This window comes from Camellia sinensis, chromosome 9 (genome assembly GCF_055761805.1).
Source record: "Camellia sinensis isolate YWXY chromosome 9, ASM5576180v1, whole genome shotgun sequence".
NCBI lineage: Eukaryota > Viridiplantae > Streptophyta > Magnoliopsida > Ericales > Theaceae > Camellia > Camellia sinensis.
In genome coordinates this window covers 125,339,157-125,356,744 of record NC_138969.1, presented here as the reverse complement: position 1 = coordinate 125,356,744, position 17,588 = coordinate 125,339,157, and the positions used below count along the sequence as shown (strand labels likewise).

At 35.6% G+C, this 17,588-nt stretch overlaps 1 protein-coding gene across 3 annotated transcripts; it reads right to left on the bottom strand.

The window, feature by feature from the left end:
• Positions 1–3,693: 3,693 nt before the first annotated feature.
• On the bottom strand, positions 3,694–12,284 carry LOC114267263 (homeobox-leucine zipper protein ATHB-15). 3 transcript variants are annotated; one of them, XM_082887598.1, is made up of 12 exons: positions 11,836–12,284; positions 11,005–11,112; positions 8,932–9,027; positions 8,758–8,842; positions 8,329–8,409; positions 7,864–7,998; positions 7,601–7,745; positions 7,222–7,327; positions 5,435–5,692; positions 5,187–5,309; positions 4,659–4,736; positions 3,694–4,095 (listed from the first exon to the last, which is right to left on the bottom strand). In XM_082887598.1, the coding sequence occupies exons 4-8, from the start codon at positions 8,776–8,778 to the stop codon at positions 7,311–7,313; spliced, it is 399 nt and encodes a 132-aa protein (XP_082743724.1). In that variant the 5' UTR covers positions 8,779–8,842; positions 8,932–9,027; positions 11,005–11,112; positions 11,836–12,284; the 3' UTR covers positions 3,694–4,095; positions 4,659–4,736; positions 5,187–5,309; positions 5,435–5,692; positions 7,222–7,310. The 3 variants fall into 3 exon arrangements, with proteins under 3 accessions (XP_082743724.1, XP_082743725.1, XP_082743726.1); XM_082887599.1 differs by having other exon boundaries at positions 3,694–3,971; XM_082887600.1 differs by lacking the exon at positions 8,758–8,842.
• Positions 12,285–17,588: the final 5,304 nt, after the last annotated feature.

The following is a 17,588-nucleotide window of genomic DNA, read 5'->3' as shown; positions in this document are numbered from 1 at the left end:
TGGTCCAGGCCCACTACTTCAACCCACTTGAACATTGTTAGGCCCAATATATATGTTGTTAACCTCCAAGAGCCTAGGAATAACTAAAGCTTGATTAATTAAATGTCTTTCACCCCTGACAGTTCAATCAGCTCATCAATTGACCCAACAACATAGACCCAATGTAAACTTTCTTAAGGAGACAAAAATGTCATATTTAGCCCTTCAAAGTTTGCATTGTTCTTTTGGTTTGAAAAACTAGTGCGGAGTTGATAGCAAAGGTCTTAGTGGAGGTCTATGGGTAGCTTGGGAAGACAATCTTGGAATTTTAGTTGTTAATTGTCATGATAGATTTATTTGGCTTCAAAACTTAGATCCAATCAAAGGTATGTGGTTCTTATTTCTATGTTATGGTCATCCAGGGATTGAACAACGAGGGCCGATATGGCAGCAATTGACACAAACACTAGTAAACATAAAAGCACCCTTTGCCATAGTAGATTTTAATCAAGTCAGAGGAGGCACAGAAAAATGGAGCAAGTATGATTTGGCAATTCATGGAGCAAGAGCTTTTAATGACTTCATAATCAATAATAAGCTTGTTGATCTACCACAAAAGGGGTCCGACTCAGCTAGTGCAACAACAGATCAAGGGAAGATGTTACTTATGAAAGATTTGACTGAGGGTTGGTGTGGCAATATTGGTTCAAAAATTTTGCTAATGCTTTATTAATTGCTTTACCAATACAAAGGGCTAATCATAGTCCTATTGTAGGATGTTTTTGGGGGAGACCCGAGTGTGCTCGACAATTTAGACTCTTGATCCCCTGATCTAGTCTCACAGGTGGAATATGAAATGTAAATGACAGTTTAGATCCATTTTTTTTAAATTTTTTTTATAGAAAATCCATTTTGTTTCAAAACATTTGCCGAATGCTTCAAAACATTTGGTAACAAGTTGCACAACTTGTTCAAGAACTTCACTCAAGATATTTAAACCCTAAAGTGAATTCCTGAGCTAACTTGATATTGAGCTCACAGAATCATTATCAAATCCCAGGTAACAAACGCAGACAAATACAAGATATCAATCAAGTTGTGTTGTGTGTCTTCATATAACTAAACAGGCAATTTCAGCATTAGATATGACTAGAAAACATTTAATATTTCAATTTCCTCAAAAAAAGAATTGGTTTCTCACCTACAAAAATCATCCATAGCATTAGAGGACCCTCTTTGTCTAAAATATGTTGTAAAAATAAAAAAATAAAAAAATAAAAATAAAAAAATTAAAAAAATTAAAAAAATTAAAAATTTAAAAAAAGAAGAAGAAGAAATCAACAACTAAGAAATAACATATTCAAAACCATTGGCTTAGGCTCAATCAATGAATGGCAAGCAACATACATAATCTAAATAAATTCATTTAATATTATAAGAAAATTGTCTTCCACACAATGGTAAGACGCATAGACTCTAAATAAAAATTCCATACAGTGGAGGTGTTGAGTTTGTCACAAAGATTACTAGCTTAGTATGCAGTAAAACAACAAAAACAATTTGAGAGGATTAAGGTCAATTAGAAATACCTCTAATCATATGCATAAGGATCATCTACATATGGATTTAGAGACCCTTCTAAGAACAAATCACCTATGTTGGATGGGTGTGGATTCCCTCCCTTGATTCCTTGCACAAGGATTGTACAAATAACTATCTTGTAGTTTACCGAACATACAATTAAAGCATATAGTTGAAGATACCACACAAGTATTTAGACTCTGTTCGGATAAGAGGATTTGAAATTAAAGGATTTGAGGTTGAATTTTATAAAGTTGTCAGAAGTTTAACTATCAGATGTAGATTGATAATTTTAAAGTAAAGGATGACTTAGAGATAGGAGAGATGAATTTTGTTATTAGTTTTGTATAAGTAGACATGGAAGGATTTTAAATAACTATATTCACCAAGTTATTTCAAATCCATTATAGATCAGACACTACCTATCCTTTTTTTTGGGTGAATACGTCATAAATTAAGACAATGAAATATACAACATATACAAAGGGGATACCCCAAGCCCTAAAGACAGCTGCATTGGTAGCAGCAACATTCCAGCTGTAGCAGAATTTACAAATAGAGAAGGCAACTAAACAGCAGCCAGCAACACTAGTAACACCAGCCACAGCCAGCAATACCAGCAACACCAGTAATACCAGCAGTAGCCAATAGCAACCAGATGCATCAACTACAGCAGCAGCAGCCAACTGCATAGCTCCAGCAGGATATATAGTTCCAACCAAGCAAACAACAGTATTAGGTGCAGCAATAACAGATAGCTCACAACAATAGTCCCAGATTTCAGGCCATAGCACAGTTGCATCAAGGCCTGTAGTGTAGCTCAGTTGAAGGTGCATAGAGCCCTAATAAAACAGTAACGACAGTAGGTATACTAGAACCAACCACTGCCCAGCTTTAGCAAACCCAAACAGTAGATACACCAAACTCAAACATAGGATTACATATGTTCAACCACCACATAACAGGGGCTATGGGGGTGTTGAATACATGAGAGACCCATTTTGAATAGTATAACAACCACCAGTGAGGATTGAAAGGAAAGAACAAAATAGGTTGAGAACAAACACACAATATAGTCCTTAGCCACTCAACCCACACTCTGAACTCACAAACAAAACAAGTAACAAAATATATGCTCACATTCATCTCAACCCACCAAACTCAAAATTAAATTCACAAGTTATCAATTCATATTGATAAGAATTCTAATGCGTTACAACCTTATAACAATTCCTATAGCCAGGCATCGAAATCAACATGTCAATCTAACCTTCTAGAAGAAAAAAATAAGAACAAGGATATATAACCATACATAAGTGACTACTATTCCATTTATCACCACATTCACTAACAGTTGTATTTATTTATTTACTTTTGATAAATAAATTTTTAATTTTTTTATGTTTAATTTAAGGTAATGAGAAGCATCATTAGGATTGGAGTGTGGTTTGTAGTTTATCTTGTCATAATTGTTCTTATGCTGGTATTTGTCTCTTAGTCTAACCATTATCACGTTGGACAATGCTTATCAATCAACAATTTATGTAATTATCCCACCATATTAATAAAGTTTTTCTTCCTTTTTTCTTTTTATAAGAAACAAACTTTTATTCAATAAAGGAAGTGATTACCAATTTTGTTGGACAAATAGTCCAATGATACATAAATGAAACAAAGATAAGAAATAAATTCCACAAAAACAAAAATCATAAACAAGTTGCAATCACTGCAGGAAATTCAGCTTTTAGCGGCGTTTAAAAAACGCCGCTATAAGTTTTAAAAACGCCGTTAATTCTTTTTGTGGCGCTTAGCGCCAAACGTCGAAGATGCGGCCGTCGCTATAACATTGAGGCGTTTTAAAAACGTCGTTATATGGATATAGACGGCGTTTTAAAAAACGCCGCTAAATGTGATACATAATGTTACAATGACGTCATGACAATTTTTAACGACGTTTCAAAAACGTCATCATAGCCTTTTTGGATTTTAAAAATATAACTGTTGACTGTATAGTGACATTTTCAAAAACGCCATTATATCTTTATTTTTTTAATTTATTTGTTTTAAATTGTGCTCATTCTATGTGGTTGAATCAAAAAGTACCTGTAATAAAATTGAAAAATAGTACTAATATGAATCAATAATTCCCGTTCCCATTCAAATGAACATTTGTCAAATACAACATTAATTCACTTTCCCATTCAATTTAATATACAATTACGATTAACTACAAAATAACATATCCATAAATCATGTTTTAACATTCGCCAAAAAATAACAGGAAAAACATTAAGACAAACCCCATGAGTTTTGATTTAATTTAATGTCTTGTCCTTGCTGCTAAATTCACTGAACCCAGTTGATGTAGCATAGAATCTGTCATCTTCATTGGTCCGGATGCCTGCATCAAACTATGGAAGCCAAATCAGGTGATAATTTGCTCCTAAAGGAACAGCTGGTTTTGCTCTCTTCTTTGTAAGAGGGTAAAAAGGTGAGTACCAGCTCCACCCCTCCAAGTATAATTCCCACAACACTCTGTGAAGAATACAAAACCACTTAATCATTCCCTTCCTCAAATCAACTCATTATAAAGATTAAAGTTTTTAAATACCCATAAGCATAAAATTTCACCTTACAAGTTTAAAAAAGAAAGAGCAAAGCAACAAAACCCACATTTGAGACAAATGATTAAAAACTTACAGAAACTTACACCTAGAAGTTTTGCACCTCAATTGAGACAAATGATTAGAAACTTCAAAATGATCAACCTAGATGGGACTGCATTCACACACACACATACACACATATATCTTGGTGGACTTTCTTCCATTAGAAACCACTCTTCTAGGTATTCTTTCAAGATAAATCTATAAATAATTTTTTTTAATTAAAAAAAACCCATTTATTAACTAACAGAGGTAAATTCCATCCAATACCATTCATTAAATTGAACCCAAAATCAAACCCAGCAATCAATCCCATAATCATCTGCTTCAATTTTAGTTAGTGTTACATAAAGTAATGTTCTTCCCAAAAATATAAGGTGTATAATGCATGAAATAAAGCACGATACAAACAAGAAAGACCAAGAATTGTACCTTTTTTCCTCTATAGAGAAGAGTCCCACTGTGTTCAACAGGTCATATGTTCTTGGATAAGTATCAAATGGCTCACACCTGTGACAGATTTGAAGATCTTACTAAAAGAGCCAAAAGAGGATTAATGAAAAATCTCACACATTGCAGTGCCTTGTGTGATAAGAGAAAATGGTTCGATAACAAAAAAGCCGTTCTTGGACGATTTAATAACTATCTAGAGTTATGAACCACTATTTCATATTCCATAGCACAAGGCAGAGCATGATAAGCTTTAAAAACCAACAGTCAAAAGATCTTCTCAAGTTGTAGAATCTCGGTGGACTGAAATCAGTGAAAATTTTCAGATGCCTCGAGTCGACTTCAGGCACAAGCACCATTGATCTATAATGAGTTGATACAATGATGATGATTTAATTTGAAAGAAGGATTTAAAAATTATAATTAAGAGGTCTGAGCTATTCAACCACATGGAATTAGGAAAAGTGAATTTGTTCTCAACCAGAAGTCGAAAAAGTGCATTGCCCATACCTGTCATGCATAAGTCCTACGAGCCCACGGTCATAAATAACAGGCAATGTATTGAAACCACTAACAGGAACAACATTCATAACCCAGCAATCAATCCCATAATCATGTAATGCTGCAGCAAACCTGCCATGAACAAAGTACCCATGATATAGGAATTCAAACAATCAAAATTAAAAAGCACTCTTCCAGATTTAGAGAAGGGTAAACATATATAAAGAGATGAAAAAGAAGAAGAAAAAGGAAGGCACCCTCAATATCCAGCCTTCATGTCCATCACATTTCGTAGGTGTAAGTCTTTCCAATTGAAGGCATTAACATAACCATTTACAAGATCGTTTCAATATTTTGACTCTGTTCTGAATATTTCCTTTCGGGAATTGTAGGCATCCATTTTTATGGTAAGTAGCCTGTCTGGTGGATAATGAAGGCGTGTGGACCAGCTAGTAACATTAGCCCCATAACCATTCTCAGGTAACGGAGTGATACATGCCTTTAGACTGACATACCTGTAAGAATGCATCAATGTAGTTAGACGTTTGTGTCGAAATTGAAAAGATTTTGTTCATCACTAATTAAAAGATAAACTAAATTCATGGGTAAGAAATTATCAACTTGAGGATATGGTGTAACAACTTGGACGTAGGGTTTGAATAATCTGTTACAAGCTTGGAGCAATTCTAAGAATACCAGCAACAGGGAAGTAAATAATTCATATGGGATTGTTCCTTTAAATAGATATTTGATCTCTCTTTCCATGTGTTATTAGTGAATGAATGAAGATGTTTTAGGCTTTTAGCTGAAGAGGGAACATTCAGATTATTTAAACAAACACATACACTCTCTCTTCCCAATGTTAGTAAGGTATGATGGATAAAAAAGGAGAGGTCTTGTGTTGGTACTAAAATATTGAATTTGGCCTGTCGACAGAGGTGCTGACGTGGCTCAGATGAATTAATAGGTGATCTGAAGTAAGGAACGTGCAAGGTGGACAAGTCCTTTGAAGTAGAGTTGTGTTTCAAGAGTGCAGCCAGAAGCATGTGGGCACAGAAGTGGAGAGCAGTTACAACAAGTGAAGGATCTTTTCCAAATGGTGGAGAGAGCATGCTTGGTGTATCAAGGAATTAAGGAGGGACATGTGGCTGCAGCAGTTGTGGCTAGTGCAAAGGAACAAAAGTGGGAATTCAAAGTAAAGGATCTTCAAACCCATTCACAAACCTGTGATAACTAGGAGTAGCAATTATCTAGGAGTAGCTTCTTTTAAGTAGGAGTATCAATTAGCTTTTAGTCAATCGGTTATCTTTGTATTCTTGTTATTTGTTCTTGTTTGAAAGCTTGTAACAAGTGACAATTTCAGTAATACACTATCAGTTTTAGTTTGTTTCAATCAATCGACATACTCCAAAGAAGTCCTTAAATCTATGAAGGCATAGAACTCAACCACATTGCTTGATCGTTTTTCTGTTTTAGTTTGTTTCAAACCATACATTCGTCATTCCCTGAAGTGCATGCTGTCAGCATATTTTGTTCACAAATCCAATTAATTCTATCTGAACTAGAAATTTGGAGAATATAGTTCCTTGCAAACTCTGGGATTAAACAGGTTCCAAACGTAATTTATCATGCTAAATTCTCAAATAGCCAGTTTACTGATTTTGTAGAGCCATTAAATAAATAAAGTTTGTCTTTCTAACAGTTCTGTGCTATATTCAGGTCCAAATCAAGTCAGAGACATCACCAAAAGACATTCAAAAGTAATGGCACTTGGCTATTTGACCAAACCCCAATTTTCTGCTACCCTAACCAAAATGAAATCTCATTGCCCTTAGAAAAATCAATCTCTTTTCTTTGTGTGTCAACATCTCGGGATCAAAGACTGATGAGTACATTTGATCTTTCAGCTTTTTGGAAGTCCAATTACCTTTTAAATTTGAAGCTGTGAATAATAAACAATTAAAAATAATAGCATAGGAAGACAATTCAAGACCCATGTCACAGAGAGAGAGAGAGACAGAGCTGAAAATTTTAAGGCACATACCTTTAAAGAGCAGCACATAATAGCATCTGTGTGATGCCAAAGGGTTTTGAGGGTGGTTTCACTTCCTTCACTGCCAGACTTGAGAAGCTCTACTCCCAAATAACACCTGTCAAGAAAGAAAGAACACACCATGGACCAGTGAGAGCAAAAAAATTTATTTTAAGCCCCCAAAAAGACCAATTGCTACACTTCGGGACAACGGAATTCAAAAACTAGATTTTTAAAACTCCTCTTGATTTGACCTATTAAATAGAGTATGCAAAGTTCAGAAATTTTGTGTTCATTAGCATCCATCTACGAACACACTATTACAATCTAATCCAATAATGCCACAAGGAAGATATAAAACTTCAAACATCAAAGTCATGCTCCACTGTACCTTCAAATGCAAATTCAAATGCTATTGTCATCACAGATCTTGTACTGCCACCATTAGAAGTATAATCATTAGATGCTTTATTTCCAGCCGGTCCAATCTCGAGAGCAGAAGCAAGGTCAAGGGTACGATTTGGACTGGAAGCTTCCTACAAAATGTCCCAGTTCATCAAATAAATGGAAGTCCAAAGAAGAGTTTAAAGTAAAGAAAAAAGAGAAAGAATGATAGCCGAATACAGCAACTATAACGTAATTCTAGATGCTGACCTTGCCAGAATCGAGAGGAATGATGCGAAAACCAGAAGGCAAAAGAGGTGCATCATCAGCAAAAGAGGCATCAATAGGAGCAAATATAAGTTCAGCACAGGTGCCAACAGCATTCTCATCCATTCCGCTCCATAGCTGTTAGGAAAGTATAAACAATGACATTAAGCAAGAAGGTTGGGGCCATAAAAAGTAATGGATAAAAAAAAGAATGAGGACTTTGTAAAAATGAACTAGTAGTAACATTTAAAAATATCCCCATTACAAAAAAAAATTCTGTGAAGATATGAACCAAAACTTTAGGCTTGTTGGGGGGAACATGCCCACAGACCGTGATAATTCATGCATTAAATATATGACAAAAGATATGAAGAACCAAAACTTTAGGCTTGTTGGGGCAACATGCCTACAGACCGTGATAATTCAAGCATTAAATATATGACAAAGATATGAAGAACCAAAACTAACTTGCAAGAGAAACATGTCTCTAGGCATTATTGCATCTTCAGGACAATGTCCAACACCTTCCAGCTTAATGACCTCCAATAACTAATATCCATGAAATGAAATGTACAATCTATGTCAAAATTCCAAGTAAATATTCAAAATTTTGGAATAGATAATGAAGAAATATAGGAAAAGTGTACAGCAAGATCAGATAAAGAAATGTTAAGCTCGAAATGAGAACATGAATACAGAGAACTAGTAGAAAAGGATTGGGCAAGACTTGCGTTAATAGACCTATATACAACAATTATCTTAATTTACTTCACTTGCTAATATGTGAAATTTCATAACAATTGCTCTCCAGAACAAAGTGGAAAGCATTTGTTATCTTGGGATGCTTAATTTAACAATCTATTAATGGGCAAATTAATTATAAAACGAGCACTCTACATTTTTTTTAGAACAGCACATTTAGAACATCCACAGCTCGGCAATCGCGATACCACGAAGGCCGATCCTTAAGGATTTCTGCAACCTGGAAGTAGCGAAGCATAACCCATAAATGCTTCACATAAACTCCACAACTACTACAAAAAAGAAGAAAGAAAGGGGAGACTATCGTACCCTTGTAGGCTCTAAACCCACCAGGCTGCAAGCACGTGCTGCCACACCAGTGCAACCATGAGAAATAGCAACGATTCCAATGGAATCCAGACCAGGCTAAGCATAAAAGAAAGCAGTTAGTTCAGAAAGAGACCGATCATCAACTCGGTTTTTAACATAACAAATGAAACAAATACTATAATTAATCGGATCATGTCCCGCATGTATCATAACATTCAGTAAACTTTTATAATTCATTAGTTTAACAGCCGCATAAATTATGTCACCATAAGCACAGCACAACACAGTTTGATAAGAAGCAATACATCGACACTGACACTACATAGCCACTCATACGTAATAGCATAGCTTGCTACAAAAAGCTTAACAAGCCATCTGTCATCGCATGAACAAAAGAAAAAACTAGCAAAATAAATTTCAAGCCCACTAAAAGAAAAGATCACACATTTCTGAAGTGTACCAGCAGGTTCTACAGACATCTACTGCAATTAAATAGACAACACCTTTTGAACACTAGTTACCTCACTTAAGGTCTTAACAGATATATTTATTTACATACATCAAAGATCAAAGATTGGCTTTTGAACACTAGTTACCTCAATTAAATAGACAACACCTTTTGAACACTAGTTACCTCACTTAAGGTCTTAACAGATATATTTATTTACATGACAATGCAGGGATGATTGGCTTGAAACATCAAAGATCCCCCAATCCTTTGTTTCACAAATGACTTGTAATGAGCTTCAATGGAAATAATGTGCAGCAATGCCCATCTAAATGTGCATTAACTTACATGCATTAAATTACCTGCGTTTATATTGTTTATTTGATTTTCACCGGCAATTATTTAACTGCTAATCAGACACCGCTGTCAGTTGTACTTCTGAAAATTTCAGTCTTTCTCCTGAATTCTCATCTGATAAAAAATGGTGACAATTTCAGTCATAGATACTATCATATAGTGTTACCAACTCTTCTATAACATAAAGCATCATATTAACAACAAAGCCAAGAATATTAAATGTGTAGAAGCATAATCTAGTATAATTAACTTCAAATGGAAAGAATATTATTTCGCATCTATAATTTGCGATGTAGACGTGAGTACTGTAAAATCCATATATTTTTTCTATCACACATGGCCTCTATGCTGGAGGCAGAGTTGTCAAACCTGACAGTTGGCATTACAATAGATAAATAGAAAGAAATTTGCTTATAGAAATTTTTATTGAAGGATTCATAGTAGAAGACCTTGAGAAATTTTTATTGAAGGATTCTGTTGAAAAATGTTTTGTACTTGGAAAAACAATTTAAACAAATCAGTCATTTCTAAGGCTTTGAAACAGCAGAAAAAGGCAGAAAAATAACTTATATCTAGTCATTAACTAGAAATAAGCCATCAACCAATTCATTGTATTCCTCAGCATATACTTCTGAAGCCATGAACTCTGGTGTCCCTAATTAACCTCAAAAAATAGATAAAAACTAACTCAATGATTTCCCTTAATTATGTCAATCAACCAATCACTCACACAGAAAGTTACATATCATCACAAAGTCATGTTACAACAGATACGTACTGTTTCATGGTACGTACACTATGAGTTTGTGGTAGTGAATACGAGATTATGTCGGATTAACAATAAAGTTCGAATTAGAAGTAATGAAAGCACTTTTAAAACAAAATAACAAATTTTCAATCATATAGCCACTATTGTATTGGGTCCATTCAACATTGGAAATGCAACAAATTTTCAATTCATAAACCAATAACAATCTGTAGCAATTTTCCAGTATTGATCACAGGGTTCAGAATTTCACCAATATAACGATAAACAACAATTCCATTTCTACCCATCAAATCCTAGACCGTAAAAGGAAAATAGAAACTAAGCTCTAGCTTTGCCAATGGCTGACTGATTGCAAGCATGAACAATCTCTTGTGGTATATATATACAGAGTAATGTTACAGTGACCTACTAAATTTTGAAAAGGATGAACTAACTCATGCTAGATAAAAATAAAAATAAATAGTGCCTGCCACACCTACAAGGGTTTAATCTAACAGACCTCATAATGAACACTTCCTGGGCAAACTCTCTCAGCATATCTTTATTCACAAGATCAGGCTTGAGGACTTTGATAGCCACCTCCTGACTGCAGTATGTGCCTTTATACCTGAAAAAGACAAATGATACGATATACTGACAGCTCAAACACAATCAGAAATAGGTTGAGAGTGACAAAACTCACAGATCACCAAACTCACAAGATCAGGCTTGAGGACTTATTTTTTTTAAATGCAAATTTAATTAAATATAAAAAATAAATCATATTAAAATAATTTAAATTCAGACTCTGATTACTATGTTCATTTTCTTTTGATTAGTTTTAATTCAAATAATTTTATATTAGACAATTGGCATGTTCAACAAATTCTAAAATTACTATGTCCGTTTCACTCCTCCATAATTATGTGAATCATAATCACCCTAATTCTCCAGATTTCAGAAATTCAAGTAAAATGCAGAGGGGGAAAAAAAAATCACAACCACCAAAAAGAAAATCAAGTGATTGCTTTGATCAAAACGAAATCACACACATATTTTATACATCATATAATTCATAAATAAACAAATTAAATTGTATGTATATATGCAGATCTTAAAAGCAAAGAAAGAAAAAATCAAATAGAGACAAACTGAAGTGAATCATCGATCATCACCTAATAGTGATTTGAACAGAACAATAAGTAAAACTAGAAACGAAGAAGATAATGATTTAAGCAAAAAGTGAAAACAGAGCACAGAAGAAGAGATTCACGGAGCTGAAGAAACATCTAAGAAAGAAACATCTAAGAAGACGAAGATTTCCGAACAGAGCACAGAAGAAACATCTAACCTCTGATCGAAGAAGACGAAGATCACGGATCTGAAGAAGAGTTCCAAATCACGGTGCTCAAAATCGAACTTCGAAATCGCAATCGCTCTGTGCTCAAGAAGAAGAATCACCGAGTTGAAGAAGAATCACCGAATCGAGAGAGAGAACTTCATATTGATTCGATCATCTGTGAGAGAGAGAGAGAGAGAGAGAGAGAGAGAGAGAGATTCGAATATGTAGACGGCGGTGCTCAAAATAGGGTTTCAAGATAAGGGTTTGGAGAGACAGGATAGGGCTTGAGGAGAGACGGATTTGGAGGCGCTTTTCAAACGTCTTCTGATCACAAAACGGCACCGTTTTAATTAATAACAATTGTGACGTTTAAAAAACGTCGTTAATTTTAAAAAAAAGTGACGTTTAATAAAACGCCATTAATTAAACGCCGTTAAATCTCCAAATTCCTGTAGTGAATCTAATCAGAATGAATACAAAGAAAGAATAATATTGAAATTTCTTTGTGGACAAATCTTGCAATGAAGCTATGAACTTAACCCTCTACAAGACAATAAATTTAGCAATGACCCAAATAAGAACTCCAAATTAGCAATGTTGTGAAGCATATGCTAATCCAATAGCTAACCTCAACAATCACAAATTTTAGGCACAAAAATTCAAATTGGTAAATGAGGAATTCAACATAAAATTGGAAAATCAATTCAGACAAAAACTCAAACAACTCAAAACCCATGTCAATTATACCCTATATCAAAATTTATCAGTTACCCAGATGAAAACTCAATGAGTATTGCATACTAGTGACAAAAATTAAAATGGGTATGTATGTTTCTCACCAGAGGAAGTGCTCTTGATGAGCATCTTGCAGCTGCTTCCCTGGATTTTGCTTGTCTTTTTTCTCTAGTAGTGAGAACTTGATCATAACAGTTGTAAATAATGAGAAGTATAAGTGTTAACCCAACCTACATAGAAAAAAGAAAGGTTAAGTTTTTGAAGATTGTGTCTGCAGGATAAGTCCTGAACATATTCAGAGCGCAAATAAGGAGAATGCAATATTCAAATCAATAAAAAAAGGTTTAATAATTCCAAAAAATTTGTGATACTGTGAACTTGATCTGTTAAAAAGAATTGAAATCAAATTTCATTTAAGTTTCTATCTACTGATAGTAAAGAAGGTATAAATTTTAACGTATGCCAATCAGTGTCACATCCATCACTATTCATTAAAATAGGAGACCATGGAATTTTATGTTGGCCCTCCTTTCCACTTGAAAGGAGATTGGGGTAGCCCAGTTGGGGCAGTACTCTGGAACACAGAAAGGATCATTAACAAGATGAAACATGTTGCCCTTGTCCTTATGCACACACTTTCAATATTGATTTTTTTATAAATTAAAATAAAAATAAAGAACCACCAGACAAAGCACAGGAACATGATTGTGACCAGTAGTGAATCTAACTTACTGATAGAAAGTAAAATTAAAATTAAAAACCAAAATTGATAAAAATATTTTATTTCACATATATAAGACACTACATTCAAACATGTATTGTTTATATTATTTAAGAGTAAGCTGATCACTTACAAAAAGAAGGATGCCATATGCAGATATTCTGATTTTCAGTTTGTGCTTCACAAGTTGCCAACCTAAAACACCATGCAAGTTCATTCCCAAGGTTGCATTCTTTTAGAACCACCAGCTGAAGCAAATTCCTCAATGTCAAAAACCGTAGAAATCAAACATGTTTGGCCTCAGATATTTCATCAAATTCCTCATTGTCAAAAACCCTAGAAATCAAATCCTAGCATCATATACTAGCTGAAATCAAAATGCATATCATAAACCCCCAAAACACTAGAAGGCAAGACCCTAAACCCATACTTGCTTTTTGGGTTGGATGCATTTGCCATCAACCCACTCCTGATGAACCTGCAACTCTAAAAACCCAAAACAACAACAACCAAAAAAAAAATTTGAATTTTCAAAACCCCAATGATCTAGAAAAATGGAGGGAAAACTTAGGGTTTTGGTTCGGGACCTTGAAATCGCCATGAGAGAGAGAGAGAGAGACGCGAACATATTGAGATAGAAAGAGAGACTTGATGTGAGGAGTTGAAATGTAAATGCGTGTGTGCGTGTGTGTGTGTGTGTGTGTGTGTGTGTGAGAGAGAGAGAGAGAGAGAGAGAGAGAGAGAGAGAGAGAGAGAGAGAGAAAGACCTGGAGAGGAAACTTGATGATGGAACCTATCATTGGGGCTGACAAGTTGGGGTTTGATCGTTTCTTTTTTTTAATTGTTTTATTTTTTGGGTGTTTGGTATTTAAATTTTTTATTTTGGCACTATTTTTATTTATTTTTTGATCATACCTTTCACGACAACAATTGCGTCTCGTGGAAAGTGTGATATTTTAAACGGATGACTTTTTGTGCATCGTGGAAATTGCAATTTTTAACAGCTGGTGTGTGCCGTGAAATATTCAATATTTTTAATAGTTGGTATACGCGTGTCGTGTATAGTTGATATAATAACGGCATGTCATATGCACGTCACTGAAAATTTTATTATTTACGGCTAATATTGCATGCCCGAAAAAAATCATCATTATTAGCATTACGACCTATGCAATAGACACGTCGTGGTAGTGAAATTATTTATGATATGCAAAAAAAGCAAGTCATAAAAGTGAAAAACCATGGCTTGCATTTACTATATGTCGTTGATGTGAAGCCATAAAAATCCAATTTTGTTGTAGTGTTGAACCGGCAAGTTACCTACATATCTTTTGAAACGTATCAAACCAGCATAGTTCAGGGACAAAATTCAAATGATGTGCAATTAAAAATTGGACTTACACACTTCGCGAGCCTGGTTGTTTAAAAGTTGGGCTTTTGTGTATCACGCTGTTAGATTTTGAAAGTTGATGATGTAAATGTAATGCGATGGAACGAAATGATGATAAAGCTGCAAAGATGGCAATGGATGAGCCAAAACTTTGGATGCAATCCAAAAGCACTTCTGCAAATAGAGGAAAAGAAAAAGGCTGCAACCAAAACTTGCATATGGTCGGTAGTCATAGCTATATGGAACTCCAATCCTGATCGGCAGTCAACAAAAGTGAGCCCCAAGATGTACAATCCAAACACGCTTCACATGAGAGGAGAAAGTGGCCACAGCCAAAACTTTCATGTGACCGGTAGTCAACAAAGGCGAGCCCTAAGATGCACAATCCAAACATGCTACACGCTACGCGTGAGAAGAGAAAGTGGTTGCAACCAAAACTTGCATGTGACCAGCAGTCATAGTAATAGGGAACTCCAATCCTGACTGACAGTCAACAAATGTGAGCCCCAATATGTACAATCAAGAAACGTTTTGCACAAAAGGAGAAAGTGGTCGCAGCCAAACGAAAACAGTTTTAAGCACATTTCATGTGCAAATGATGAATGTAACAAGATAAAAAGTGTGATGTGACAAATGCAAGTGTGATAGATGCATAAAGAACATAAAACAACAGATATAACAAGCGATGCAATGGATACACCTAACAAAGTTCAAAGATAGGCGTACAAGTCATGTCCTCAAGAAGCGATATTCTTCGAATACTTTAGGAAGTAACACTTCAGAAACCATCTCACGATTGAGGGGATGGCATCAGGGCAACCATATTCTTATGGAAGGAAACATTGATTTCTTAGCTATGTTCTACTGGGATTGAGTCTGAATCAAGGATGACCCCGCCTCAGAAGATGACAAGGACAACAGCTATGCATTCATGAATTCTATACAAAACTTGCTGACAAGTTGCAATATGCCTGTCAGCCAGATTCTATTTAATTCAGTTGGATAAAAAATTGGCCGGTCGAATTAGTCGGATGACACTAGGGCAAATTTGACTTTTCATCGTCAAAACTTTATAAAAAGGCTTAAAACCATCCGAATTCCATTCACTCTTGCCCCAAAACATTTCTAGTGCTTTCTGAACCATTTCTGATCAAACATTATGGATGAAAATGACTTCCTCCCATTTACTTTGAATTCTCCAATTGATTTCGATGAACCTAACAATCCCAATGACAATGATAGCTCCTCTGATAATAGTGTTGAAGAGGCTCTCATCCTTGCTATTATCTAGGACTTGGACGTGGAGCTTGCATTAGCCATTGTCTGTAGTAGAGGCTGCGGTAGGGGTTGAAGGTGAACTCAAAGCCGTGGAAGGGGTTGTGGACAGTCTATAGGCCATGGGCATGTTTGCGGCCATTGATATAGGCCAGGCCAATGTCTCAGTGAAGGCCAAGGCAGAGGCCAAGGACGAGGTCCCTTGCCTCTAGGTCATCTGTCTCTACACTTTCTAAACCTTTTCGATGAGGTTCCTCTTTTGACACTCAAAACTGGGTCATTTTTTGAGCAACTCATTTTTTATTCTCTGGCTGACGGCTTATATGATGAGGTGATCACCACCCAATCCCAAGGTGATCATTGTCAGCAGTGATGATGAAGATGACGATGCGGATTCTGATTGTGGTGACAGCCTTGACAACAAAAGCAATAACGACAGTGATGAAGATATGCTCGGAGGATTTAAATACCTCCTGAAATACTCGAAAGTTACACCTTCAGCTTAGGTTGATTAGAAGAAGAAAGTCCACTTTTGCTGTATCTTCCTTTCATTTTGCTCCAAGAAAGGAAGATAAACTTGTATAGTTGCTAGGATGTTGAATAGTTATTAGGGCATTATACAAAGAAACTCTTGTAAAATACAATCCATGCTGATCCGGCTATAAGCCCTTTTCGAAAAGCCCTTTTTGTAATCTCCCTTGTATATAACACTCTTGTGAATGAATGAATGAACCCTTGCTAACAAACTCTGAACTTGAGATGTTTTATGTCAGAACCTTGTTGAATCTTATAGGAATGCACTTGGAGTGGTATTTCTGAGTTTTCGAGGCTGAAATGAACTCGAATACACCATTTCCCCCCCTTTCTAGATGAAAGCATGAGCTTTCAGACAAGAATTTACCCATACAAAATAGGCTTCCCATATGATTTATTTTTCTACCGTACAAAAACCCAACTAGCTATACAAGGAAGCATTCAACTGGATTTATTCTCCGATGTCGGGGATAGATTCAACTTTTTCCTTTCAAAACTTATAAAACATATTTCGCACTCATTTCTTCTACACTTCTTTATCTGAAAACACAACCCCTTTCTCCCAAGCTTCTTTCTCACTCTAGATTCTCTCTTTTTCCCATTTACCCACAAACCCTTGTCTATTTCTACCGCGAAACCATTGCTCTCCTCTCCATTTTAAAGCAAATAGTTCTTGAATCCATTGAGGCTTGGGTCTCTTTTGGTTTTTCTGGTTAGAGCTCACGGTTTTGGCATGGATTTTCCCCTCAACCTTGGTTTTTCACTTCCCTCTTTGTTTTTTCAAATTTTCGGATAATCTAGGGCCAGGCTTTGGATTTTTCCTCACTTTTTCACCATTTTTTCTCTACCCAAACCCACACATTCTTCATGATTGATGATGTTCCCCACAAAGACGCTCTTCCCATCATTTTAGAGGGTGGCACACCTCTTTCGGTCCCTGAGGTTGAGACCACTTCCTGTGGATATAGTCATTTGCATTGACGACTTGGACCTTGTGGCAGAGAACATTATTCATCTAGAGCCATAGCTGGAGCTACCGTCTTTGCATGTTAGGCCATTTGACCTGGCCACCTATTGACCGCACACCCACCAGGTGATACGTGATAG